General features: G+C 37.2%; 1 protein-coding gene across 12 annotated transcripts in view; it reads left to right on the top strand.

The window, feature by feature from the left end:
- Positions 1-25,483, top strand: part of LOC150078475 (nuclear factor 1 X-type-like) — a 798,656-nt gene extending 773,173 nt beyond the window's left edge. For 5 of the 12 annotated variants that reach the window (XM_090384794.1, XM_090384791.1, XM_090384795.1 and 2 more), the window contains one exon: positions 24,514-25,480. In XM_090384794.1, the coding sequence (XP_090240920.1) occupies positions 24,514-24,611 (98 nt within the window). In that variant the 3' untranslated portion in view covers positions 24,612-25,480. Of the gene's footprint in view, positions 1-24,513 lie in introns of all 12 variants that reach the window. The other 7 variants (XM_090384789.1, XM_090384790.1, XM_090384788.1 and 4 more) reach the window with 3 other exon arrangements.
- The last annotated feature ends 1,887 nt before the right edge of the window (positions 25,484-27,370 follow it).

Here is a 27,370-nt window from a genome sequence, read left to right as displayed (position 1 = left end):
ACAGACGGCAAGAGTAGCTCATGACGTCTTGTCAATGATATACAGGAATTTTGCTAGCAGGGATAAGGTGATTGTCCTCTTGTATTCGGCAGTGGTCAGGCCACACTTTGAGTACTGCATACAGGACTGGAGGCCTCATTTTAGGAAGGATATAGAGCTGCTGGAATGAATACGGAGAAGGGAAACGAGATTGGTGAGTGGAACAAAGGGTTGGTCTTACCAAGAAAGACTTAAGCCTGCAAATTGCAGTGTCTGGAGACTAGGCACCTTCGAGGTGATCTAATTGAGGTGTGTATAAGGTCTTGTATGGTTCGAGCAAGCTCAACCCATTCAAGGCCTTGTGATTCTTCCTCTTGTTCAGATTACTCACCTGAGGGGCCATATATTCAAATTGAGGAAAGACAATTGTAGACAGATGTTCAGAAATTTGCCTTTAGCCAGCTGGTGGTTGATAGTTGGAACAAACTTCCATCTGTTGTAGTGGAGGTGGGAACTTAAATAAGTTCAAGGCAGAACTAGACATTTAGAGTTAATGGATTGGTAAAATGGGAAGGATTTTTATTTTTTTGGCTAATGCTATATAAACTTGCTTCCTTGCATTATATGCCAGTAATAATAATAATAATAATAATAATAACTACTACTAAGCAGTATCATTCACCAGCTGCTTAAGCAAATTTAAGCCAATTTATTGGTTTATAAGCAATTCACGTGATTTCTAGAAACAAATGCTATGATCAACAATGAGTATGCCTTTAAACATAATAGATGTGCCCTGAATCAAAGCCAAGGCAAATATACATAATGCTTTCTTTAGAAAATAGCATTTAGTTATGGTAAATCTCGTGTATCTTATTTATTTGTTTTGTTATTTGGTTTTTAGGAGCATTAGCAGCTAAGGCCATATTGCTCCTGGGATATACAGTGGTCTTTCCCTGACCTTTCCGCATCCTCCATATTTGGTGGTCACGGGCTCGAACCCCGGTCTAATTGGGTGTGTGTAATGGCACACAAGCTGCTGAGCGCCTCCGTAGCCAGGTGGGCAGGAGCAGCAGTGCATAGCACACGCTTCTTGATTAGACCGGAGTTCGAGCCCGTGCCCACCAAATACGGAGGATGTGGAAAGGTCAGGGAATGACCACCGCATATCCCCGGAGCAATATGGCCTTAGTTGCTAATGCTCCAAATAACAAACAAACCAAACCAAACCAAACAAGCTGCTGTGGCTATACTGTGCCAACCTTGATGTAAAAAAGCTTTTTACCCCACGTGGTAAAAATCTTTTCACTTCAAGAACTTTCCAAGTATCCAATAGAAATGTACCATCCCTTTCATACCTTCAAGAGGAAGTTGTTCCACAACAATCAATACACAGCTCACATTGTTTACAGCTCAAGTAAATAATATCAAAAAGGATATTCCAAATACTTTTTATTTATATCAGAACCTCAAGAACTAAGAGGTATTAGAATCTATAGTTCTTAGTACCATGCATGGGTTTGAAGGTTGAGAAGATACTTGTTGACAATGCACTTGAATTTCTGCAGATTGTAATTATCAGGAAATATGTATGAAGGAAGGTTGTTCCAGAAAACTGAAGTTGAGTGTATAAATACAGAAGAAGAAAAGTTGGTTCTGTGAGTTTGAAGTTAGACAGTAAAAGGATTTTGATTGGTTGCGACACGTGTTTGGACCGCTTTAGAAGGGGGAGAGGGGGGGATTATAGAAGTAAATGCAGAACAGTGCCCAAGAAAGTATCCATTGAAAAGGCATGCAGCAGAAACAGAACATCAGTAAGACAGAGAGTGAAGAGACTTTGTTAGTGATGAGTCATCTTTTAAATGATGTCTGACCTCTTTTAAATGGAATCTATAAGTCTGAGAGAGGTTTTGGGGGCACTGCCCTAGATGTGGGGAACAGTATTTTGGGTAGGGCAGATTTGCAATTTGTACAGAGTGAGCTGTTCGGAAGAAAAGTAAAGCCAAGAGCAAAAGAGAAAATCCAATTTTTTTGATGCAGAGGAAGCAATATTTGTGATGTACTTATGACGAGAGAGAGAGAGAGATTAAAGATCAAGGTAATCCCCAATAGAGGTATATGATCTTGTGTAGAGTTTTATCAAAGATAAGTATAGGAGTAGAAGAATGCTTTTTGCAAAATATAAGACAGGACTGGGTTTTAGAAGGATTAAAATCAACTAAGTTATCACATCCCCACTGTGGAATTACCTGGTGATCAGCATTTAAGGAATTAATAGTAGATATTGCTGACCGGGCTAGCCGGGTGGGTAAAGTGCCTGCCTGGCAACCCAAAGATCGCGGGTTCGATTCCCACCTCGGGCTTGGGAGGTGCATTATGGCCACAGAAGCCTATGCACCAACAACTACCAAAAAAAAAAAAAAAAAGTGGATATTCCAGAATTTGAAGCTGTTTGTTGTGCAGGGCATGATTTCTCAAACTGGAAGATGGCATGGAATGGCTATCATCACCAAACTATGGATAGCGTTTCTGGTCAATGGAAGAAGTTCATTAATATTCAAGAGGAAAAGTGTGGGAGAAAGAACTGAACTTCGGGGAAGTCAGAAGACAGATAGCCATCTTCCATCACCCATAGCCCCGGGTGCTGAGCATGATAGTGATCAAGCAATTTTCTGAGTGATTCTTAGAGCATTTACTCTGATCCACAGTTCTTCTTCAGTCCGAAAAGTTTTTACATTTTCTTTTTAATCAATAATAAACTTAGTCTTACGAATTGTAAGCAAGTTTCAGAAAGGAAAACCACCTTTCTTTTATTCTTTAAACTAACACTAACTTTTATACCACTTGGTCACTTTAGCAACACTGCTCCTGCCTCCGTGGCATGGCCAGTAACCTGGGAGAAGAAACCACTCACCCATGGCTGAAAGGAGCAAAGATGGATAACAACATGTTTCCACCTTTAAAGCCATCGAGCTCAAGACTAGAGACAACTGACATTGAAAATTACTTTTTTCAACCAGAGAGGTTGAAAACAAACCCTCAAGAGAAGATACCAGCTTTCCTCATCTTGCATTCTCTATCAGATCAGCATCTGAGTAAATTATCGCCCTTCCTTGTACAGAAATGCATTTAGACTGCTTCAGGTTCACCTAAATTAGTAAGACGACTCCAGTCAGGCGATCTTCTAGTAGAGACTACCCAACCTCAACATTCTGTGAAGCTATTAAAGCTCACAACTTTTGGAGGACACCCAATAAAAGTTACTCTCCACGTCACCCTAAACTCCTCTAAGGGAGTAATAACAGAATCGTACTTATTAATTGTATCAGAGGAGGAAATTGTCCAAGAGCTACGCAAACAAAAAGTCATCCAAACAAGGAGAATCATGACTCGAAAAAATCGTGGTCTTATTCCAACAAGGAGCATAATTTTCACTTTTAGCCCTCCTAACTTACCAACATCTGTGAAAGCAGGCTATCTACGTTGCCAATATCCGACCATACATTCCGAATCCAAATGTCAAAAATACAGACACTCCCAAACTGCATGTCGAGGCAAGGCAATATGTCCTAACTGTGGGTCAAAGGGCATAACCAACCTGATTGCACCATTACAACTCTGCATTGCCCAAATTGTAAGGGTAATCACCTAGTATTCTCAAAAACATGTTAACTATGGAAGTAAGGGAAAAAAATCAGAAATATGAAGTGGAGAACAAAGTGACACTCAGAGGCGAGAAGACAAATAATCAAAAGAGAGACAAAGTGTACGCATTCCACAACTGCTCAACATTTCCAGTCAGCAGGGATTCAGACTGATGTATCAGTTTCTCCAAATATATCTATTGCTAATTGGGCACATTCATTGCTCTGTAGGCATCTCCGTAGCCAGGTGGGAAGGAGCAGCAGTGCATAGCACACGCTTCTTGATTAGACCGGGGTTCGAGCCCGTCACCACCAAATACGGAGGATGCGGGAAGGTCAGGGAATGACCACCGCATATCCCGGAGCAATATGGCCTTAGTTGCTAATGCTCCTAAAAACCAAATAACAACATCATTGCTCTGTTTACAAGCAATGTCCTTCACAACAAACAACTGAACAAGCCATTAATACCCCAATTACCATACCAACCAATGTTTCTTCAACAATAAAACCAAAAGTGACAGAAACCATCAAACCACAACCATCACTTTCCTTCTGAATGGACATCCATTAACAGCATTATTCAGATGATGGAATTTTAAAACTATGTGCAACCGATGAGATGGATAGGATACTTCCTTTCTTTTCCAAGAAAAACAAATACAAAAATAGATTGATACAGGCAAACTACAACTAAAAACTGTTAGACCCAAAAACAAGGCACTTCCGTAGCCAGGTGGGCAGGAGCAGCAGCAGTGTAGCACACGCTTCTTGATTAGACCGAGGTTCGAGCCCATGACCACCGCATAGCCCCGGAGCAATATGGCCTTAGTTACTAATGCTCCTAAAAACCAAATAGCAACAACAACCCATAAAACTACATAATGGAAAGAATTCTTCAGTGGAACTGTAGAGGCTTTCGGAATACAAAAGACGATACGCAGGATCTTATCGATTGGTATGAACCAGCTGGCTTATCCTTACAGGAAACTCTTTTAAATTCATGAGTGTGTCCTACCATTAAAAATTTTACTACTTTTAGACGAGATAGGAGTATTGACATGCCAGCTCCTGGAGGGGTGACGATTATTATCAGAAACAACGTTCCAGCCAAACATGTTTCTCTTCAGACCCATTTTGCAGTAGTGGCAGTGTGCATTGTAATTGGTATCACTCTTACAATGGCTTCTATTAATTTCCCCTCCTAATTTCTCTTTCTCCTCAGATGACCTAGAAAATTAAATAGATCAACTGCCATCTCTGTTCTGCTTACTCAGGATTTGGGAACTTTAATGCTCACCATCTGTGTGGGGATCTCCAACAATTGACAAAAGAGGTAAATTAATAGCATCCCTGCTTGATGCCTGTCATCTTACCCTGTTAAACACTGGTGAGTCCACCTATATCCATTTTCTACAGGATTCATAACTGCAGTAGACCTTTCAGTCTGTTCTCCCTCCATATATGCCAATACGGAGTGGTCAGTTCTTGTTATTATTATTGTTTGGTTTTTAGGAGCATTAGCAACTAAGGCCATATTGCTCCGGGATATGCGGTGGTCATTCCTTGACCTTTCCACATCTTCCGTATTTGGTGGTGACGGGTTCGAACCGCGGTCTAATCAAGAAGCGTGTGCTACGCACTGCTGCTCCTTCCCACCTGGCTACGGAGGCGCCTATCAGTTCTTGATAACCCACTAAATAGTTGTCATCTACTGATCCTTTGCCCCATTGCAGCACCCACATAAATTCTGTAGGGCACACTGGCACGAATATGCCTCTCTAATTCAGTTTGATGATGATATAGTGCAGTCTCAGCACTATATCATGATAATGTCACCGATCATATAACCAGCCAGATATTACAAGCTGCTACTTCTGCAATACCTAAATCTTTGCCTGGGAAATGCAAACACAGCAGTTACTGGCGGAATCAGGAATGCATGCATGCATGTATGCTAAATAAACAAAAATTAGAGCTTGGAATTTGCTTCACAAATTCCCTGCAACTGGTAATCTAATTAACTTTAAAAGACCCAAAGCCAAGTTCTGCCAAATAAGAAAAAAAAAGCAAAGAAAGATGCTTGGATAAGTTTTACTTCAACTATTGACATGGACAACAGACTCATCTGAAAGAAAATCCGAGCCCTTAATGATAAATACGTGTAGTCCCCAGCTTCAATCCTAAACTGGATAGGCAGGAGTTGCTGCACCAGCAGAAATAGCAGATGCGTTAACCGAATCATCTGCCAGTATATCAGCAGTATCCACTTACAGCCAAACCTCTCAACAAATTAAGGCATCTGCAGAACAACATAAAATAAACTTCTCTACTATGGTATCACACACTTACAGTCAGCCATTCACATTAACAAAACTTTTAGATCTTTCAGTAAAACTTCTAGTCCTGATGGATTACACTATATAATGTTAAAAAAATTAAATAACAAAGCAAATAAGCTCCCTATTGAAATTCTACAATCAAATATTTTTAGAAAATAATTACACACACTCCTGGCATAACTCAATTGCCCTAGCATTTCTGAAGCCAGGGAAGGATCATTCCATCCTGCATAATTACAGGCTGATTTTCACTAACTGGCTGTTTAAGCAGTCTTAGAGAACATAGTTCACAAGGAGTTGACATGGTTTCGGGAAACTAACAATCTGCTAAACAGAAATCAGTATGGATTTCAGAAGAATCACTCAACCTTAAATGTGATGAACAAAGCAGAAGCAAACATCTGCAATGCTTTCATAAGGAAACAACATCTGGTCATGGTTAATCTCGATATTTAGAAAGTCTTCGATGCCACTTGTCAATATAGTATCCTTCAGGACCTTCATTCTTTTGGTTTGAGGGCCAGTTACCCCAGTTTATACAAAACTTCCTACACCACAGAATGTTTCAGGTCACATATATGAACAGTTTACCCAAATCATTTGAACAAGAGGAGAGTGTACCACAGGGTTCCATCACTGGGCAACATTCTTTACAATAAGAATTACAAATATAACACATGACATACCATATACAGTTGAATAATAAATGTTTGCTAATGACCTCACTATCTTTTTTCACTCACAAACTATGAATACCATTGAAAGGCAACTTCAATTTTTCCCTAGGCAGAAAATAAATCCACTGCAATTCATTTCTGTGAAAAACAGAAATAACATCCAAATCCTGAAATATTTTTAAAAACAATCTGATTCCTCTTACCAACAATTTTCATTTATTGGGTTTATATCTAGATAATAAACTTAGTTTTGCTACTCATACAGCCTACCTATGGGGAGCCTGTTTATAAAAATTGAACATTTTAATAGCTGTCTCCACTAAGACCTGAGGTGCTGATAGACACTCCCACTCACATCTCTATAAAACTTTAATTCGTTCCCACTTAGATTATGTTTCATCTGTCTATGACTCCACAAGGAACAGTTATTACATCTAAATACAATTCAGCATAGTGCTCTAAGGATAGCCAAGGGAGCCCTCAGAACATCCCTGGTCCACAGCCTGTATATTGAAGCAAATGAACCCCCACTGCACCTCAGGTGAAAATCCTTACTGTGTAACTATGCTACAAAAATTAAAAGTATATCGTCTCATCCCAACTGGGAAAACCTGTTTGATCCTCAATATACAGCCACTCCCCGACTTATGTAATGGTTGCTTTCCACGGAACTCTATGTAAGTCGAATTATAACATTTTACATAAGTCGGAATTTTCCAAAATGATTATGCAGCATTCGCAGCTATGTGCGCTGAATTTGATTGAAGCAAAAAAGAAATGTTCGACGAACGTGTAAATAGAATTATTTATTCAATTTTTTTTTTATCTTGTGCGCAGGAAAAATTACGAAAGTGTACAAAATTACAAAAATTTCAAAATTATAATATTAAAAAAGAGAGAGGAGACAGGCATAATGTCAGCAAGTTTTACCTTTCGAGCATCATTGCCAGAATTAACTCTCCAGGTGATAAGCACACAACTGCGGAAGTTGAGGGCTGTGGAAATTTAGAAGGGGTTTTTTCTAACACATCACAAAATTTTTCTGCAACTGCAAAATTAGAACTGGCAACTTCACCGCATACTTTCATGTTTTGGAAACCAGCGCAATGTGTGAACCTATTAAACCATCTATTGCTTGACACGAACTTGGCTTGGGGTTTGCCGTACTTATCTTTAATATCTTCATAAATATTTCTTGCTTTTGGTTGAATGGCCATTGGACTCAGGGGCACTTGCTTCTGAATGTCATTTTCCCTCCATATTATTAATAGCTTTTCCATCTTTGATATAGCACCTGAATGCAGTTTTGTGATCACTGTTGAAATTAAATGCATTGATCCTTTAACATGTTCTTTTATACGGGCACTGTCCCTTAAAATGGTATTCACTGTTGAAGTAGCGAAACCTAATTCCGTGCAATAGATGACAAACTTTGTTGTGCTTCATACTTCTTAATTAATGATCTTCGTTTCTAATTCAATTTTGTTTTGTTTCCCAGCACTTGCACTTTCCGTTGGTTCCTTTCCCTTCACCATTGTAATAAGTAAATTGGAATGAAGAGAAGATTCTGAAAATTTATTTATGTTTTTTATGAATAAAGATTTTGGCGAAGGGGAACTCGTTTCACCATAATACCGTAACGCAGTGGTTTTCAAACTTTTTTTAATAACGGCACCCCTAAGTAATTTATTTTATTTTGCGGCACCAATTTTCTGCTTGTTAGATCCGATTCTCTCTCTCTCTCTCTCTCTCTCTCTCTCTCTCTCTCTCTCTCTCTCTCTCTCTCTCTCTCTCTCTCTCTCTCTGTGTATATATATATATAAAAATATATATATATATGTTATATGATATTTATACAATAATATAATTATGAAATTACATTTCATAATACAAATTATATATATACAGTATATAATTTTATTCTTTATACAGTGGTACTAAGTAAACATCAGTTATAGATCACCACAAAATTAAAAAGATACTGTACACCTTTTTATAATGAAATAAACATAAAAAATGTAAGTTTAAGTAACTTAAACCCAAATTATGTGGCAACCCTGGAATGTTGTTGCAGCACCCCAGTTGAAAACCACTGCCGTAACGTAAAAACCCACTGAATTCCAGTTATTGGTATTATTGCAAATGCAATAAGATCGAGTTTACTACCCATTTATAATGGATTGTGCTAACAGAAAAGCCCAATAAACCCAAAAACAATTTGCACTTGGTGCAAATTTTTTTTATTGTTTTGTGGTAGTGACCTCCAGAAATGTTTTTTAGAAAAATATCACAAAGGCCTTCAAAATTGATTCTTATAACAGAACATATGATAATGATGGAAGTGTAGTACAATTTCCATTATAAAAATGGCCTTTTAGAGAGATAAATAGCTTATTTATACAGTGTATAGCGAAAATTTCAACTTCCGAGGTCTTTGAACGAATTATCAAAAAAAAAAAAAAAAAAAAAAACAATGTGTTATTGGGTTCACGTTATGATATTTTCATGATACCCCCATTTATTCCTACTGGAAGCAAAATACGTTTCCACAATTTTTTTAAGTTTTCACCAGCCGGCAAAAACTTAAAGTCGAATTTCCGTAAGCCAAGTATTACATAAGCTGGGGAGTGCCTGTATAATGCTATACCACAATAAATCTAATGAAAACCGCCCTGTGAGTCTTCGATTGCAAGAGTTCGTACTCAGTTGGAACATTAATTTCCAGCATATCCTTGAAGATGTTGCTACTCCTGAACTTCCCTGGATTCAATTCTCATCTCTTTGTGATCATTTCTTTCTGAGGTGGGGAAAAGGCTCCTTGCCAAACAACAACTTTCAGCAGCTACATGAAGCCCACACCTTAGAAAACTCAGAGAAACTGTATATTTATACTGATGGCTCCAAAACAGATGAAGCTGTAGGTACTGTAGCAATTTCTTCTACCTTCTTAATGGCTGTGCCTCTTCCTCCTGAATACAGTATCTATACCACAGAATTTTATGCAATAAAACTAGTCCTAGATAATATAAGTGACAAGAATTTCAAGCAAGCTCTGATATACACAGATTCCTTAAGTGCAGTCACCACCATTCAGTCTACTACTTCTCCCCACCATCCCATTCTGAAATCAATATCAAACATCCAACCAGATGGTCACCTTCTGTTGGATCCCTGGTCATATTGGTATCCCAGATAATGAATATGTAGATCGTGCTACTAAACATCCCAAGAGTGGATCATTCTGTCATTCGAAAGTGTCATACACTGATTATAAATCCATTGTTAAAACTGCATGTAGGAATTAGTGGTCTGAACTGTGGCAAACTCAAATCAATAATTTGAGTTTGCCACAGTTCAGACAAATTAAATAAGAACCTCAGCTGTGGACCTCTAGTTTCAAGAGAAGCAGGTGAAAAGAAGTGATTTTGCAAGACTCCAAATCAGTCATTCCTATACAACTCATCTGTTCTTGCTTATGGGAGAGAACCCTCCTTGAGATTGACAGAAGGAACACTGAGGAGTGTTCCTTCTGTCAATCTCAACTAAAAATCAAACATATCCTCATAGGATGCCCTCAATACTCAAGTATCTAGAAATCCAGTTTTTGCACTCTATCCAACTTACAAGAACCTTTAACTTTATTACACATTCTTGGTATTAATGCAAATTTTTAAGCACTCTTTCAATACTTGAAATTAATAAATTTATATAATCATCTCTGATAACCATAATATAAAAGATTCAGTCATGATTAAATTATGAACAGGCATAATATGGCCCAGGAAGCCCTTGCCAAAAACCCTCAACAATCATCACCTGAAGTGAGCGGTCAGAAAGAAAACTGGATACTCAATTACAAAAAACAGTTGGCAAACCATAAGATGGAAAATTATTTAGAAGACCTTTATGCTAAACATGGTCAAAAGCCTTTGAAATGTCAATAGCAACTGCTTCAGTTTCACCAAACTTTTTCATTGAATTTGTCCATAGATGGGTAACATAAGCCAGTATATCACCAGTGGATCGACATTGACGGAATCCATACTAGTGATCATTGATCAGATGGAAGGTTTGCAGATAGTTTAAGAATTGACGGTTAATTGATTGTTCCATTACTTGTGAAAGAATAGAAGTAAGTGCAATGGGACGATAATTGGATGAAAGAGTCACCCTTTTTTAGGAACTGGCTGGATATGATCAAATATCCAAGCAGAAGGGAAAACACCTTTGGAATAAGAAAGTGAAAAAAGGCAACATAGAACAGGACTAAACTGAGAGGCACATGTTTTAAGAACAGGTGAAGAAACCATCAGGACCTGGAGATTTCTTAGCATCAATTGTTCAAAATCCTTCTGACATCCTTTTGACAGAAGACCACAGGAGGCATTGAATGGAGTGTGCTGGGAATAGTAAGAGATAGTTTACCAAGATCATCATTACATGAGTTAAAAGAAAAGTGGAATGCTAGCAGGTCAGCGTTATATCTGGATGAAGTGGCAATAGAACCACCTGGTTTTGACAGAGGCGGGAATAGAAATAGGCAAAAGTTTCAGCCAAAAGCTTTGGCAAGATAACAGAACACTCGACTACCATATCAACAAAAAGCAAGTTTTCTACGTTTTGCCTGTCTGAAATTTAGTTTGGATTGATTAATAACTGCTCTACAATTTTTGTGAGCTTTGGTGTAGGCAGAAAATGAACTTGGAATTTTGGATGCAATCCAGTTGCGATATGCAATATTCTTATTTTGAACAGCCTTAGCACATTTATTGGGAAACCAAGGTTTACCAAGGTTTTGATAAAGGACAAAATATTAAGGTGGAGCGTAGAAAAAAGGATGTCATCCTGACTAGAATAATTTCACTGACACAATCTGAGAGAACATCAAAATCAGATGATTTGAAACAGTAATCCAACAAAGGAAAACAAGGAAAGAAGTCTCACAGATCATCCCATTTTCGATTCTTTTAATGCCAAACAAACAAGGTTGAGAATGGTCAGGAGAGAAAAGCTTCATTGGAGGAGAGACCATCATCACATTGTGATCACAGACTGTCAGTGTAGAACCACACAATTGATACATTACTCTGGGGTTACTGCTTCCCATATGCAGTACTTTACATTTGTCAATGTTAAACTTCAATTGCCACCTCTCAGCCCATCTGCTCAACTTTTCTAGAACTTGGACATTAAGCCTAATATACCATCATCAGTATCATTAATGAATACAGAAAACAACAATAGACCAACAATGAACCCTGGGGGACTTCACTAATAACATTAGTCCATGAAGAGCAGTGTCCATTGATTACCACTCTGTCTTCTCCCACTCAACCATCCCTTTATCCATAGCAGCAATTTGCCTCATGCCACACTGCTACAATTTGTGCAGCAATGTGCAACAGTATCAAAAGCCTTTCTAAGATCCAAATATATGATATCAAAATTATTCTTTGCATCCAGTTCCTTTGTGACTACATCAGAGTATCCAATCAAATTGGTCAGACAAGACTTCCCCTTAACAAACCCATGCTGTGTCCAAGTTATAACTGAAGTCTTGTCTAGATGATCCTGCAATGCTTCTTTAACCAGTGCCTCCATTAATTTCCCTGGAACAGAAGTTAAACTAACACGTCTGTAATTACCTGTGTCTCCCTTTGATCCTCCTTTGTGGATTGGGATCACATTTGCACCTCTCCAGTCCATGGGTATCTCCCCTGAGTCCAAGGAAGCTCTCATAATTATGGCTAAGATTTTGCTTACTTCCTTTGCTGCCTCCTTTAATATAAATGGATAGATCCCATCCACCCCAGGTGCCTTCCTTATGTTTATCTTCAACAATTTTTCCTCCACTTTACTCTTAGTTATTAGAAGATTATCTAGCTTACTGCCAGAGTTTAATACACCTCTGGCATTCCTCTCCCTGAATAACTCATGTGTGAATGTAGATGCAAAATATTCATTGTTTGTTAGCTACCTGAGCATGATCATCAGCAGTTGAACCATCGATATCAAGTGGACCAATCTGATTCATTCCCTTCTTTCTAGAGTTTACATAAGTAAAGAACTCTTTGCTGTTTTCCTTTGCATCATTTGCCAAAAATTTTTCGTAATCTGCCTTTGCCTGCCTACCTCCTTTGTAACTTGGTTACAGACCAGTTTATATCTATCAAAGGCTTCTGTGTCACCTGTTAATTTGTATGTATCCCATGCATTTTTTTTCTCTGCCACATGTCTAATTAGTTCATCTGACATCCATTTATGCCTAAATCTTAAACAATATTTCTTAATTGGTATGAAAAGCCTAGTAGCTTCCAAGATTAATTCTTTGAATGCTTCCCGTTTTGAATTTTCTGTTGGTAACATCATCAGTTGGTCCCACCATATAGAATTTAAATACTGTCTCACACCACCATAGTCACCTTTACGAAAGCAAAAACCCTTCCCTTTACCCCTGATGGTAGTTACTTCTTTGAGTAAATCCCACTTCGGCACACTGCGATCACTGCCACCTAGTGGTTCCTTTATCTGCAGATTTTTAATACATGAAGAATCACTACTGGAAATCAGTTCAAAAGTATTACTCTCTCTAGTTGCCTCCCAAACATGCTACTGTAGAAAACAATCATCCAATAAATCCACAAAAGCCTTGCTAGTGTGTGAGTGACCTACCCACAAATTCCAGTCAGTTTCTGGGAAATTAAAATCCCCCACTATATGACACTGATTTACGGGCCCACTCTATTTCTCTGCATAATTGCTCATTATACTCCTCAGATTTATTAGGCCTATAACACACACCTCCTCTCATTTTCCCAGTGCTTATGTCAAACTAAACAGACTCAACATTGCATTGTTCACCAACAACAATTGGATCCACTTTCCTTAGATTTTCTTAAATAACAGCATAACCCCTCCTCCCTTCCTCTCCTATCTATACTTTCTGTACACGTCGTACTCCCCAAATTCCAATTCTGCACTGCTTATGTCTGTGTGACACCACGTCTCTGATATCCCAACAATATCTGCCTTTGATGTCTTGACTAGCACTTCAAGCTCATCAAATTTATTAACTATACTCCTAGCATTGGTGTACTTGCAAGTATACAGGGACCTGCTTCTACTCTTAGTTACCTTAACACAGCCCATATATTTACTTGTTCCACTATGACTCCCAGCAGTCCTGTAAATCCCAATTGCCTTGCTTTCCAGGCTGCTGCTCAATTGCATTTCAATAGAAGCAGTGCAAGGATCACTTTCACCTCTGCCAACGGCTACTGTTAATCTATTAGTCTGTGTATCCCCCCCAAGCTAGCAGTTTTCCGATGCACCTAACTCTGCCTCGATAGCATCAGCAAATACTCTTGCACCCTTTGTATTTAAGTGTATCTCATCCCTGTAGAAGCAGTCTCTCCTGTTTACAAGCACAGACCAGGTTGAGAAAAATCTACCCCCTTGAGCCTTGCACAATCTCTCCAGGGCCGAATTGATCGACAAGGCTCTCATCATATACTCACTCCTATCGTATATGGGTAGAATTGCAGACACTTTCAAATTCAACCCTAACTCACGGCTTTTTTTCAACATTGACCTGTACTTGTTAAGTAATTCCGCCGGTCTCCTACTCTTAATATCATTAGTGCCAACATGTACAAAAATATCAGCATTTGTGCTCTTAAAAGATGATATCTGCTCTACAGCATCATCAACCTTTGCCCCTGGAAGACATACCCTGGTCCTGTTCCACCTATTCCTTTTGCACTACGTGTTCCCCGTTTCCCTCACAATAGAGTCACTGACAACAACAATTAGTTCCTTGGGGACCAGTGCATGCTGCCTTGGTGGTTGCCGCTGTGTTGTATGATGTTCAAGTGCAAGCTCTGGCATTGATGTGGGCAGCTGAGAGCTTGATGGGCCCCTCGATTTAAATCCTTAGAGGGCATCCACTGTGTCCTTCAAGCTCTCATATAGGCCCATTGCAATGCTGAGCTGGCACCTGATTTCCTCACACTCCTTACATCGTGCACACACAAAGACATTCCCCTTGGCCATATCATGTTCCGTTCCTGATAGCTCCACAAACATCAAACAAGCAGTTTGATGTTTGTGGAGAAAAATCTACCCCTTTTCAAAAAGGCTGTGATTCAGAGGACAACTGCCCCCCCCCCCCCTCAGTTTTCACCTGAGTCATTAGTTTGAGCCTTTTGCTTTGCTGCTCTGGTCTGAGTAATGATTTCTATTCAATTTCAAATAAAATTCCAATACAAAATATAACCCTACTCGTATCCCAATGCAGTTATAACACTATATAAATATGTATTTCAGTATCAAATATTATCTCTGAGTTACGTTATATCTCCTGTCAAGTTATATGTATTAATTTATAATGTTGTGTTTGTAAAAACTAGGTCGTTATATGTATTTAGTTAAAAAAGTACAATTTAATTGACAATGAAATTTAATAAGATTATTAAATTTCATTGTCAATAATTTTTACTACTGTACTCGCTATCTAGTTTTCCATTAAACCTTACGCTATCTAGTTCGAGGTATACGTTGTATTGTATAACAATGGCGGCAAGTTACGAACGCTAAATCTACGGACACGAGGTATTAATTACTTTCAAAATAAACCATGGAGCTTGACTAGGTCTATAAGCTACTTATAGAAAATAATTTTTCTATAAGTTAAAAGCAATAAGGCAATAAACTGGCTAAATATAATTAAAAACTTAGTGTTCACGGGAGCTACAAAACTTGTCAAACACGTGGATTAGATACCCTTACTAAGTAATAACCTACAAAATCTCTATATAAGTTCAAATTAAACTAAAGTATTGTTACTAAGAATATAAAGCAACTCTAGAAAATAAATTAATATGCCAATTTGAGTCAATAAAAAAGCAAAAATTTAAGAAAACTATTAGCAGTTATAGTACTAATTTTCAAAGACTAAAAGCACAAGCTGAATAAAGCAAGTTGAACTCCACAACTGCTCTGCTTTAATCATAATTTATCATTTTTAAAAGGGAAAGTGTGCCTTAAGAGGCATTGCAGGTCCAGGTGGTATTTATTATACCATGATATAATGCAATGATACAATACAATGAACATTCTGATTCTTTGGATATTTTGCTAGCTTTATACAGTATAATAGAATTTTTCTAAATAATTTGTATCCATTCACATGACATCATGCAATTGTCTGTGCATTTCCCAAACCTGGAAAACATCTTTCTTATACATATAATTATCATCCCACTTTATTGACTAGCCGTTTAGGTAAAGTCCTCAAACAAATGGTACATAGACGACTTACAAGGTTGCAAAAAAAAAAGAGCATGCTCTATTACCACACCAGTTTGGATTTCAAAAAATTGATCGACCCATGACCTACATGTGAAAATTGAAACAAATATAAGAAATTTATTTATTAGAAAACAACATATGGTGGTGGTAAATCTAGATCTTGAGAAACCTTTCAATATAGCATGGAGATTCAGAATCCTGATGGATTTATTTGAGTTAGGATAAAGAGGGCAACTTCCTTTCTCTCAGAACATTTCAGGTATGATATAAGGAGCATTTATCTGCAATATCTATGCTAGAGGAAGGATTTTCCCAGGGCTTAGTATTAAGTGCAACCTTGTTTGCACTTTGGGTGAACAGTATTACAAAGGTTATACACTTGCACTGAAATTTATATGTATGCAGATGAACTTATATGTATGCAGATGAACTTTCCATCTCACTTTCCATCATAGTTGATTATTCTGAACTTTCATGAGCATATAACTTAAAACTAGTTACCTATTTAAAACTTAGCATTTTGTGCTAAGTTTTGAATAGGTATCTTCAATGGCCTGGGCAGCCGATAAAAATGCATTGCTGCAGTTATAAAAAACTGTGATTGGCTCTTGGATCGCCTATGTATCTTCAGCCTAGATAGAACTGAATGTGCATATTACAGAGCCTAGATACAGTCCAACACAGTGCTCTCCACATAGCTTTAGGAACTTTTAGAACTTCACCCACCTTATACACAGATTCAGCCAAATCTCTAGTACATCTTTGGTGAGATTGTCTACTCATGTATGCAGAAAAAATATGCAGTCAGTTCAAATCCAAACTGGTTCATTATTCCTGAACCACTAGGGGCAATTAACTATTCCTGGAAGCTGAATGAAAATAAACTAGTAAGATTGTCTCAGACACTTGGTTCAAGTTCCGGAAATACATTACAAATCTCTATTAAGACAAATTCAGAGCTTTAGCATTAGTAGAGGCATCTTGATGCAAGAAAGCAAGCTTATGCAGCATCAGCCAAAAAAAAAAAAAAAAAAAAAAAACACCACTACCATTTTGCCCCTCCATTCGTTTGAAATACCTGTCCAGCTGAGCCTTAATTTAGGCTATCAACTTCCACAACAAGGTATGGAAGTCTGTTCCACCAACCAACTACCCACTGGCTAAAGGCAAATTTCTGCATATCTATCCTACATATGTCTTTCCTCAATTTGAATTTATGCCCTTTCAGTTGATTATTCTCAGCAAGAGGAAGAATCCCATCGGCATTGAGCATACTCAAACCATTCAAGGCTTTATACACCTCTATCAGATCACCTCACCGGTGCCTAGTCTCTAGACACTAATTTGCAAAAATTAAGCCTTTCTTCGTAAGAGCAACCCTTTGTTCCATTCATTAATCTTGTTGCCCTTCTCTGTACTCTTTCCAACAGCTCTACATCCTTCTTGAAATGAGGCCTCCAGACCTGTATACAGTGTGGCCTTATACAAGGGAATAATCACCTCTTTATCCCTGCTAGAAAAATTCCTGTATATCATTGACAAGACACCATGAGCTACTCTTGCAGACCGTCTTCACTGCTCAGAAAACTTCATATCTGCCTGCACAATTACCCCCAGGTCCTTTTCGTTCTCTACCACTGTCAGTGTAATACCACAGAGTTGATACGTTTCTCTGGGGTTACTGCTTCCCATATGTAGTACTTTACATTTGTCAATGTTAAATTAGTTTACCACCTCTCAGCCCATCTGCTCAACTTTTCTAGATCCTGTTGCAGCAGCATAGTGTCAGTAGTGTCCTTAACAACCCTGCCAACCTTTGTATCGTCTGCAAACTTGGACATTAAGCTCGATATACCATCATCAGTATCATTTATAAATACAGAAAACAACAATGGATCCAACACTGAACCCTAAGGGACTCCACTAATAACATTAGTCGACGATCAGCAGTGTCCCATTACCACCCTGTCTTCTTCCACTCAACCATCCCTTTATCCATAGCAGCAATTTTCCTCTAATGCCACACTGCTCCATTTGTTCAGTAGTCTTCCATGTGCAACAGTATCTTTTTTTTTTTTTTCTTTTTTTTTTTTTTCTTTTTTTTTTTTTAGGAGCATTAGCAACTAAGGCCATATTGCTACGGGGATATGCAGTGGGCATTCCCTGACCTTTCCGCATCCTCTGTATTTGGTGGGCACAAGCTCGAACCCCGGTCTAATCAAGAAGTGTGTGCTACGCACTGTTGCTGCTCCTGCCCACTTGGCTATGGAGGTGCCGCAACAGTATCAAAAGTCTTTCTAAGATCCAAATATATAATATCAAAGTTATTCCCTGCATCCAGTTCCTTTGTGACCACATCATAGTATCCAATCAAATTGGTCAGACAAGACTTCCCCTTAACAAACCCATGCTGTGTCCAAGCTATATGTCTTGTCTAGATGATCCTGCAGTTCTTCTTTAACCAGTGCCTCCATTAATTTTCCTAGAACAGAAGTTAAACTAACAGGTCTATAATTACTTGTGTTGCCCTTCGATCCTCCTTTGTGAATTGGGGTCACATTTGCACATCTCAGGTCTATGGGTACCTCCCCTGAATCCAAAGGAGCTCTCATAATTATGGCTAAGGGTTTGCTTACTTCCTTTGCTGCCTCCTTTAATATAACTGGATAGATCCCATCCACCTCAGTTGCCTTTTTTATGTTTATCTTCAACAATTTCTCCTCCACTTTCCTCTCAGTTATTACAAAATCATCTAGCTCACTGCCAGAGTTTAATTCATCTCTGGCATTCCCCTCCTTGAATAACTCCTCATGTGTGAATGTAGATGCAAAATACTCATTTAGTTTGGTAGCCACCTGAGCAGGATCATCAACAGTTGAACTATCAATATCCAATGGACCAATCTGATTCATCCCTTTCCTTCTAGAGTTTAGTAATTGATGGAGGAATTCATGAATAATAATGATCTTAATTTATTAAATTCTGGATCTCCCACCTACATCCACTTAGCAACCAGATCTGCTTCCATAGTAGACTTGTCAATTTGTTCACCATCCATATTTCTAATCATGACATGGTCTGTATTAACCAATCCCTTTAACAGTGATCACTTTCCATTTATTTGCTCACTACAAACATGGATAACTCCAAATCCCGATCAAAGATCCACTTGGCAGTTTAAAAAGGCAAATTGGGGTGGCTATTCTGCCCAAATACTCTTAGACAGATTTTATGTTCAAAGACAACATATTGTCTTGTAAACACTTACATAACCAATCAGATTCTGACTGCAGCTAAGGCCTCCATTCCAAAATCCACGCAATATCAAAAACACAGAAATCACTGGTGGAATACAGATTGTTTAATTGCCAAACAGGGAAAAAACCGTGCCTGGGATAATTTCTGCAAGTATCCCACCACTAGTAACCTAATTGTTTTTAATAGACTGAAAGCAAAAGCTAGACAAGTTAGGCGGAAAGCGAAACGGGATTCATATATTGCTTTTGCCTCAACCATCACCAAAGACACATACATGGGTAATCTGGAAAAGAATACAGGTGTTAAATGGCAAATTTGTTCAGCTGCCCTCTCCAATACTTCATTGGAAAGGGAAAGACATTTCTACTCCTGAAGAAAGTTGCAAATGCACTAGCAGAATCATTTGGAAAAATCTCAGCTTCTGCCACCTATGCATCCACCTTCCAGAACTTCAAAGCAGGTGCAGAACAGTATAAAATCACCTTCTTCATGTGCCGCTCATTCCTATATAACCAACCGCTTACATAGAACTTCGAGAATCATTAAACAGATCTTCCAATAGCACTGCAGGTCCAGATGGAGTTCATTACGTTATGCTGAAGCATTCACTTGAAGAAGACTTGAGAACTCTATTAATTTTTTATAATTGGATCTTCTCTGAAAATGCCTATCCTTTTTCATGGTGCCATTCGATCATTATCACCTTACCAAAACCAGGAAAAAAATCCTTCCTGTGTTGAAAATTACAGGCCAATATTTCTTATGAGCTGCATGGGAAAATTTTCGAAAGAATGGTTCATTCTAGGCTCACTTACATCCTGGACTCAGAGAATCTCCTTCCAGATCATCAGTATGGCTTTCGAAAAAATAGATCAACCCTAGGTGTGCTCATTAAAGCCAAATCTCATATTAGCAATGCCTTTGTCATGAAACAACATCTAGTCATGGTCAATTTAGATCTTGAATAGGCATTTGATACTACACTCATCTTACATGGCGTCATGGTATTATTATGGACCTTTACCATCTGAGACTTTAGGGGCCATTTGCCGGAAATAATTCATAATTTGCTGCAATTGCATTCTTTTCAGGTCCAATATAAAAACATACTCTCTGCATCTCACATTCAGTAAGAGGGAGTCCCACAGGGATCAATACTTAGTCCAACACTGTTTTCAATCCAAGTTAGCAGCATGACGAGATATCCCAAAAACCGTTCAAACTTATATGTATATGCAGATGACCTTACCATTTCCTGTCAGTCTCAAAGTATGAATACCATTGAACGGCGTGAGAACTGCACTGGGAGCTTTCAGGACTTCTCCAATCCAAAGTCTGTATATTGAAGCACATGATCCCCCATTACAACTGCGTAGAAAAACACTACTGCTCCACTACGCTGCTAAGATCCAGAGTCTACCATTGCACCCAAGTTGGGAGTATCTTTATAATACTCGTTGGGAATCCTTCTATGAGAGCAAGCCAAATGAAAATAGACCTGCCTCATTCAGGATCAAAGAGCTTGTTCAGACTTGGAATGTCAATTTAAATAAAATTTTCCAAGACACAACTACACCTGTTGCTCCTTGGACATATATGTCTGTCTCTCAAAGGCACCTCCGTAGCCAGGTGGGAAGGAGCAGCAGTGCTACGCACCGCTGCTCACGCTTCTTGATTAGACCAGGGTTTGAGCCCATCACCACCAAATACGGAGGATGCGGAAAGGTCAGGGAATGACCACCGCATATTCCCGGAGAAATATGGCCTTAGTTGCTAATGCTCCTAAAAACCAAATAAACAAACAAACATAATAACAACTGTCTCTCAAGATATACACTTCCTCCAGTGGGGGGAAAATATTATACCTGCCTGCAATATCAGACAGTTACATTCAGCTCATGCTACTATGAACAACTATGCCTGTAAAATTTATACAAATGGTACCAAAACTGAGAGCATGGTAGGTGCTGCGGCAGTTTTTCCTTTATGTACAAGTTCGACCACACTACCACTTGCTTGCATCGTCTTCACAGCTGAATTATATGCCATTAAGTTAGCACTTAGTAAGATTATTGAGCTTTCCATCTCATCTGCCCTAATTTATACAGATTCTCTTAGTGCTGTCTCTGCCATAAGGAAGAATTTCTCCTCTTCTCGTCCTACATTGAAACAGATTCATTCCCAACTATTCACTTTGCACTGTGTCCAATCAGTTTTTGCTGGATCCCTGGCCATTCCGGGAAATGAAAGTGCTGACTTTGCTGCTAAACATTCTCAACCCGCTCTCTCACAACATCCTCAAGTTACTTACACTGACTATAAGTCTGTCATACGCAAAGCATGCTACGATAAATGGGCACAGATCTGGAAATAAACAATAAACTTTATCAGATAAAAGAAGATCCAAAGCTGTGGCTGTCTGGCTTCTGACAAAACAGATGAGAAGAAGTGGTATTGGCAAGACTAAGAATTGGACACACTCATCTTACTCATCTCTTCCTATTATTGTGAGAAAACTCACCCCAGTGCCCATCCTGTCAGATGCAACTTATGTTCTGTCATTTTCTGGTTGATTGTCCCTTACATTCATCCATCCAGTCAAACACTTTTCAGTCACTCTCCATATTGAATATATTACCTGATTTATCTAATTTCTTAGGAAAGGAAGCAAATATTGAAGAACTTTTAATATATCTAAAAGAAGCATATAATTTAACATCTTGTGAACAAATGATGAACAGACACAATTTGGCCTTAGTAGCCCTTGTGTCATTAAATCCAGTACCAGCAACAACAACATCATGAGTTCATTACTCATTCTGCCAGTGGCATGTATTCCAAGGTCAGTCTAGTATATAATCCTAGCTCAACTGATTATTCTTTATTCCTGATGTAAGCAGTGACTGATCTAGCTTTCTGTACAAAATCCTAAAGTGAATGGTTAATGCCCACCTTTATGGTATTTGGAGGCAAATGACCCTTCAGAGTGTAGCACAGCTTCCAAAGGAACAGGTCTGCTTTGGACCATTTAATTAAAATCTTTTTATCCCATCATTTCTTCCATGTTCCTGTAGGATCTACCTTCTCTCATCCCTTCTGCCAAGAGGAGGGAGTACCCCAGGGATCAGTTTTAAGTGTTACCCTTTTTGCCATCAAATTGAATTTCATCACAAAACATCTTCCTCCAGCTGTAAACTGTATCTTCTAAGTTGACAATTTTGGTATTTTTTATCAATCCTACAACATGAGGGTAATTGAGAGACAACTGTAACATGCCATTGATTGCCTGAACATGTGGACAATGAATAATGGTTTCAGATTGTCACCACAAGAGACAGTTTGCATAGTGCATTTTTGTCACAAGCATAATCTTCACATTGAACCTGAAAAAAAAAGACTGGAAAAAATGCTGTTCTTGTAGTATCTGAGACTAGATTTTTTAGGGCTTGTATTTGATAGAAAGGTGACCTTTCTAGAATGTATCCATCAATTGTGCATGACATGCGCAAGAGGCTTGAATATCCTACATGCAGTCGCCTGTAATTCTTGGGGTACTGATTGGTGCACTTGTGTGATCTGAATTAGATCATGGGTCCCAGGTATATGCTTCTACTACATAGCATACTGCAACAGCTGAATTCCAGCCACCATCAGGAGATTTGTATTGCCACTGAAGCATTTTGAACATCTCCTGTCCAGAGCCTCAATGAAAGCAAATGCACCATTGTTATCACTTAATTGGAAACAGTTGTCTCTGTAGGATGCTTTCAAACTGAAATTCCTACCAGACCACCCCACATTTATCAATTTTTTCAGCCATGCTGAAAAAATTGATACAACATTCACCATCATTTTCCTATGAATAGGCACACTATAGCCCCAGCAGCTTGTGTGCCATTAAATCCCCATAACACACACCAGATCACCAAATCATCCATTCAGTATTTGTATCCAATGGCTACTCAGAGATTTGGACATCACAGTAGACAATGTTGCTAGGGAGGAAGGTAACCCCTTCCTCCCTAGCATTTTGACATTGTAACCTACAAATAGGTTACTATATAAAATTGTGTAAAGAATTAAAAACAAGTGAATTGAAATAAAAATGTGTAAGGAAACAGAAGTATATCAGATGACTATTAAAAAGCATTTATATGTGTATATAGATTTATATTTTTTCAAATTTTGTACATATTGTCTTTGTCAGATAAAACCTGACTTAGTGTATAAGATGGTTAAAAGTTATAAAACATAAAAGATAAGCATTTAAGAAAAAAAGATACAATGTTTATATTCTATAAGAATTTTTTTTATGGTTAGAATAGTGTCACAGTGCTCATACATAGGATTGTGATCAGCCCTTAGCAGAAAAAGAGCATGAGAGATGACTGTGTCCTGTGTGAAGATGAGCAAGAATAACTTCCTCTTTATGGTTCCTGCACAGACTACACTGAAGTGAGAGGATCATTATATATAATACATTTTTGGTGGTGGTGAGTTTGTATGTGCTTCAAGGCTAACTCAGTTGTGTGCATCTCTACAGTGATTATGCTGCATTCAAAGAGAGAATTGCTTGAATCTCATGTTTGGGAAGACAGCTGCAGTTCCCACGTACACACTTCTTCTGACTTCAAACCATCTTGTGTGCACTAGTAAGAAGTCAGAATATTACTAGAATGTAACCTACCTATTTGTAGATTACTGCTGTTTTTAATATATTTCAGTATTGGACTTGGAACATCATAGCCTTAGTTGCACATGTGCCAAAAAAAAAAACTAATATAGAATGAAATCAAACCTTGTAGGATTGGTCTTCCGTATTATCATCATTAGAGGGCAAAAATGGATCTAAGTCTCTTTTTTTTTTTTGATTTTTTTCTGAGATGTTCTTGAAAAAATAAATCTCTTTATATAAATAAGAATAATTTAAATATAATACATTAAATTTTCAAACTTATGGTAATACTCTCAGTACATAAAATTGACAAACAGGAAAGAAAATAATAGCTATTTAACAAAATACAAGAATACATGCATGCTCAGTTTATGGTATACTTATATGTTTGTTTAAATTGATAAAGATCGTTGCTGAGTTGTAAATTTTACAAAGCATACTATTCTAGAATTAATAAATATATTATTTGGAATATAGCATGAGAAATTAAAAATAGAATCATATACAAGATGAAATGCATACTGAAATTTATTCAGTTCTAATTTAAAAAATAGATTTTAAACTCTTTCATATATTTCTGTCTTTAGATAATTGTCCTTACTGTGTTTTTTTTTTCTCTCTCTCCTCAGAACGCTTCTTTTCAGTTGTGCATAGCAGTGAAGCAGTAGATGCCAGTAGTCAGACAGGCAGTGCGCCATCAACGCCAACAAAGTCACAGCCCTCATAAATGAATGATTTTCTATTATTAATTAGCTTCAGAAGGCTAAACTACATAATCATATGCAGCAGTAGAATTTATAGGACAAAATGTGGTACTGCCACTGAGAACACTAAGGCATTTCTCCAGCCATGTGGTTACAGTGCAGTGATAAGAAAATGGAGGAAGCGAGCTGCCATTTACAAATGTATAGCAGACCATCTCTGGGCCAAACTACTCTGTGGTATTGCCATTGGTGGCAGTCAAAAGTGGTAGCTTATAGTGCGCAGTGGAAGCTGTCCTTTTATAGATGGGAAATAAAGTGCCGCAGTGGTATACATAGCTCTTCTAAAAACTGATACAAGGAAGCAGGTCGATTGATGTATTTAATCATCAGATCAGCTGGTGTTTCAGCCACTTTTATACAAAGTGGCTGCAGTGCTCTTAATATTCTTCCACTCCAGATAGTATTTGTAGATTTAGGTGACATTTTTATGAATTAGACAATGACACTCATCTTCCGCCCATTTAGAAAAGAAGATATAGTCCAGGGGCCTCAGTCTATTTAACAATTTTTCAACTTTTTGACAACTATCAAAATGGTGATCTAGAAATTAGCACAATTTCTCTCACTCACTCACTTTCTCCTATTTAAGAAAGTTTTCAGATTGCCTCCTGACCTTTCCTTATCCAAGTTTTTCCACATAGTCTAGAAATAGTGAAGACAAGTAGAATTTTAGAAATTTAGAAGACTTGTTTGCCTCGTTTTTGCTTTTGTATTCCTGTGTGGAGTACAAAAGCAAAATGGGTAATGTTATGCCAAGCATGACAAAAATAATTAGGTGCTTTGAATATCTTTCCGAACTTGTTAAATTTAACTTTTTGAATATCTTCTTAAGAAGTAGCATTTTGAATATAACATTTTGAAATTTCACTAAATAATTTTTTATATCATTAGAAAAAATAGGTGATATTGAAACAGAAACAATTCATAAATTCCTAATTTCCTGTGCCGTTAGGAATAGTTTTACATATTATTTATACTCTTCTTAATACTTGGCTGTTTGTTTAAATAACACTTAATGCATTTGCTTCACTGACAATATTCCATTAGATTAGTTTCTTAAGAAAAAAAAGAGGAATATCTTGATTTCTGAACAAAAGCTAATACAAATAATTTGTCTCTACCTGTGAGATAAAGCAAATAATTGCAAGCTTTTACACTTGCAGAGAAACATGTTCTTCTGTATTTAAAAAAAAAAAAAAAAAATGATATAATGAACATTGTAATTCTTAAAATTATCTTGAAGTTTAAGAGTTCTAGACTTATATAACATTAGTTATTTCATTGAATTTACACTTAATAAATACAGTTATTTGTTAAATGTTTTATTTTCTGTAATTCACATTTCATACACTTATGAAAATGTGACTTTTTATAAAATTTTATGTGGCTGATCAAATATCAATAATAAATATCAGATAGAATTTTAGAATATCCAAGAATAATTATAAAGTGACTGATTAGAGAATATATAACTGTACTACCCCTCCCCTTTCAACTTTTGCTTCCTTTTTCTCACATTACATTTGGTCTTTCTAAAAAGAAAAAAGCCAATTGCATAAATTATCTTATAAATGAATAGCATTAAAAAAGTTTGTCATTTATTAATTAGGATATAATACTAGTTGTTAGCTAGTATATAAAGTAAATATTTAAAATTGTAAAGCTATTCACAAATTTATTTTATTTTGATGTATTTTTTCTTAAGTTTGTTAGTATTTTGGACATTGAAGCTCAAACGATAGTACCGCCTATTTATTATTATTAGTTCATAGTTTTGATATGTAAATCTGTTTCTGCATATTACCTTTATTTTGATTTTTTTTTCATTACATTAAAAGGTTACAGTGTTCATTAGAACATTAGTAGTGCAACGAAACTGGCAATCAGATGGTAATACCCAAATAAAATGGGTTCCACAATGATGTGATTAAATTGTTGTGTTCAGCATGTATCCTTGTAGCTGTAATATAGAAATATGTTGGTTTATTAGATCTATTATAAGCTTTGCATAGTCACAAAGTCATATAATTACACATTTGACAGCTTTATATCAATTTGCAAATGACTCTAGAGACTTCTCTTTTCATAGGTTATATAGAATCATGATAAGCTATGCAAATCCATATACACTTATAATTCATTCTTCACAATGTTTCATCTTTTTAATATCCTCAACTTAGCCTTTTCCTATTCACATAAAAGATAAGTCTTCATTTTTCATTCTCTTGTCATTGCCAAGTCTTCCTCATCTCATTTTAATATCTGTAATTTAAAAAAAAAAAAAAAAAAAAAAAAAGAGTTTGAGGTGGTTGTAGAGTATGTCCTTGCTTTATTTAAAAATGTACGTATTTGTGTATATAAAGTGCACTGTACAGCTTTAGTAAAAAAAAAAAAAAAAAAGAGTGATTTTTAATATATTGTTTTAGGAAAGTTTATGTCTAGAAAAAGACTAATATTTAAGTGATGGGCATTCTTGCTGAAGTTAAAAAATAGCTTTATTATAAAAATGCACAAATGTTACATTTTAGTTACTATTGTTAAAGTCAGACTTAGAATCTGTATAAACTCATAGTTTTGTCTTCCATTTTTTTTTGTCATCTGTATTGTCTTACATAATTATTGTACCTCTTTGTGTAATGCTTCTTTTTGTTAGTTGAAAATTTGCCTTGTATTATAGATAATGGAAAGAGATGTCACTGTTGCTAGCATTTTAATTGCAAAG

Source organism: Mastigoproctus giganteus, chromosome 11, assembly GCF_048544385.1.
Source record: "Mastigoproctus giganteus isolate SK-2022 chromosome 11, ASM4854438v1, whole genome shotgun sequence".
NCBI lineage: Eukaryota > Metazoa > Arthropoda > Arachnida > Uropygi > Thelyphonidae > Mastigoproctus > Mastigoproctus giganteus.
This window is presented reverse-complemented; position numbering and strand designations above follow the sequence as displayed.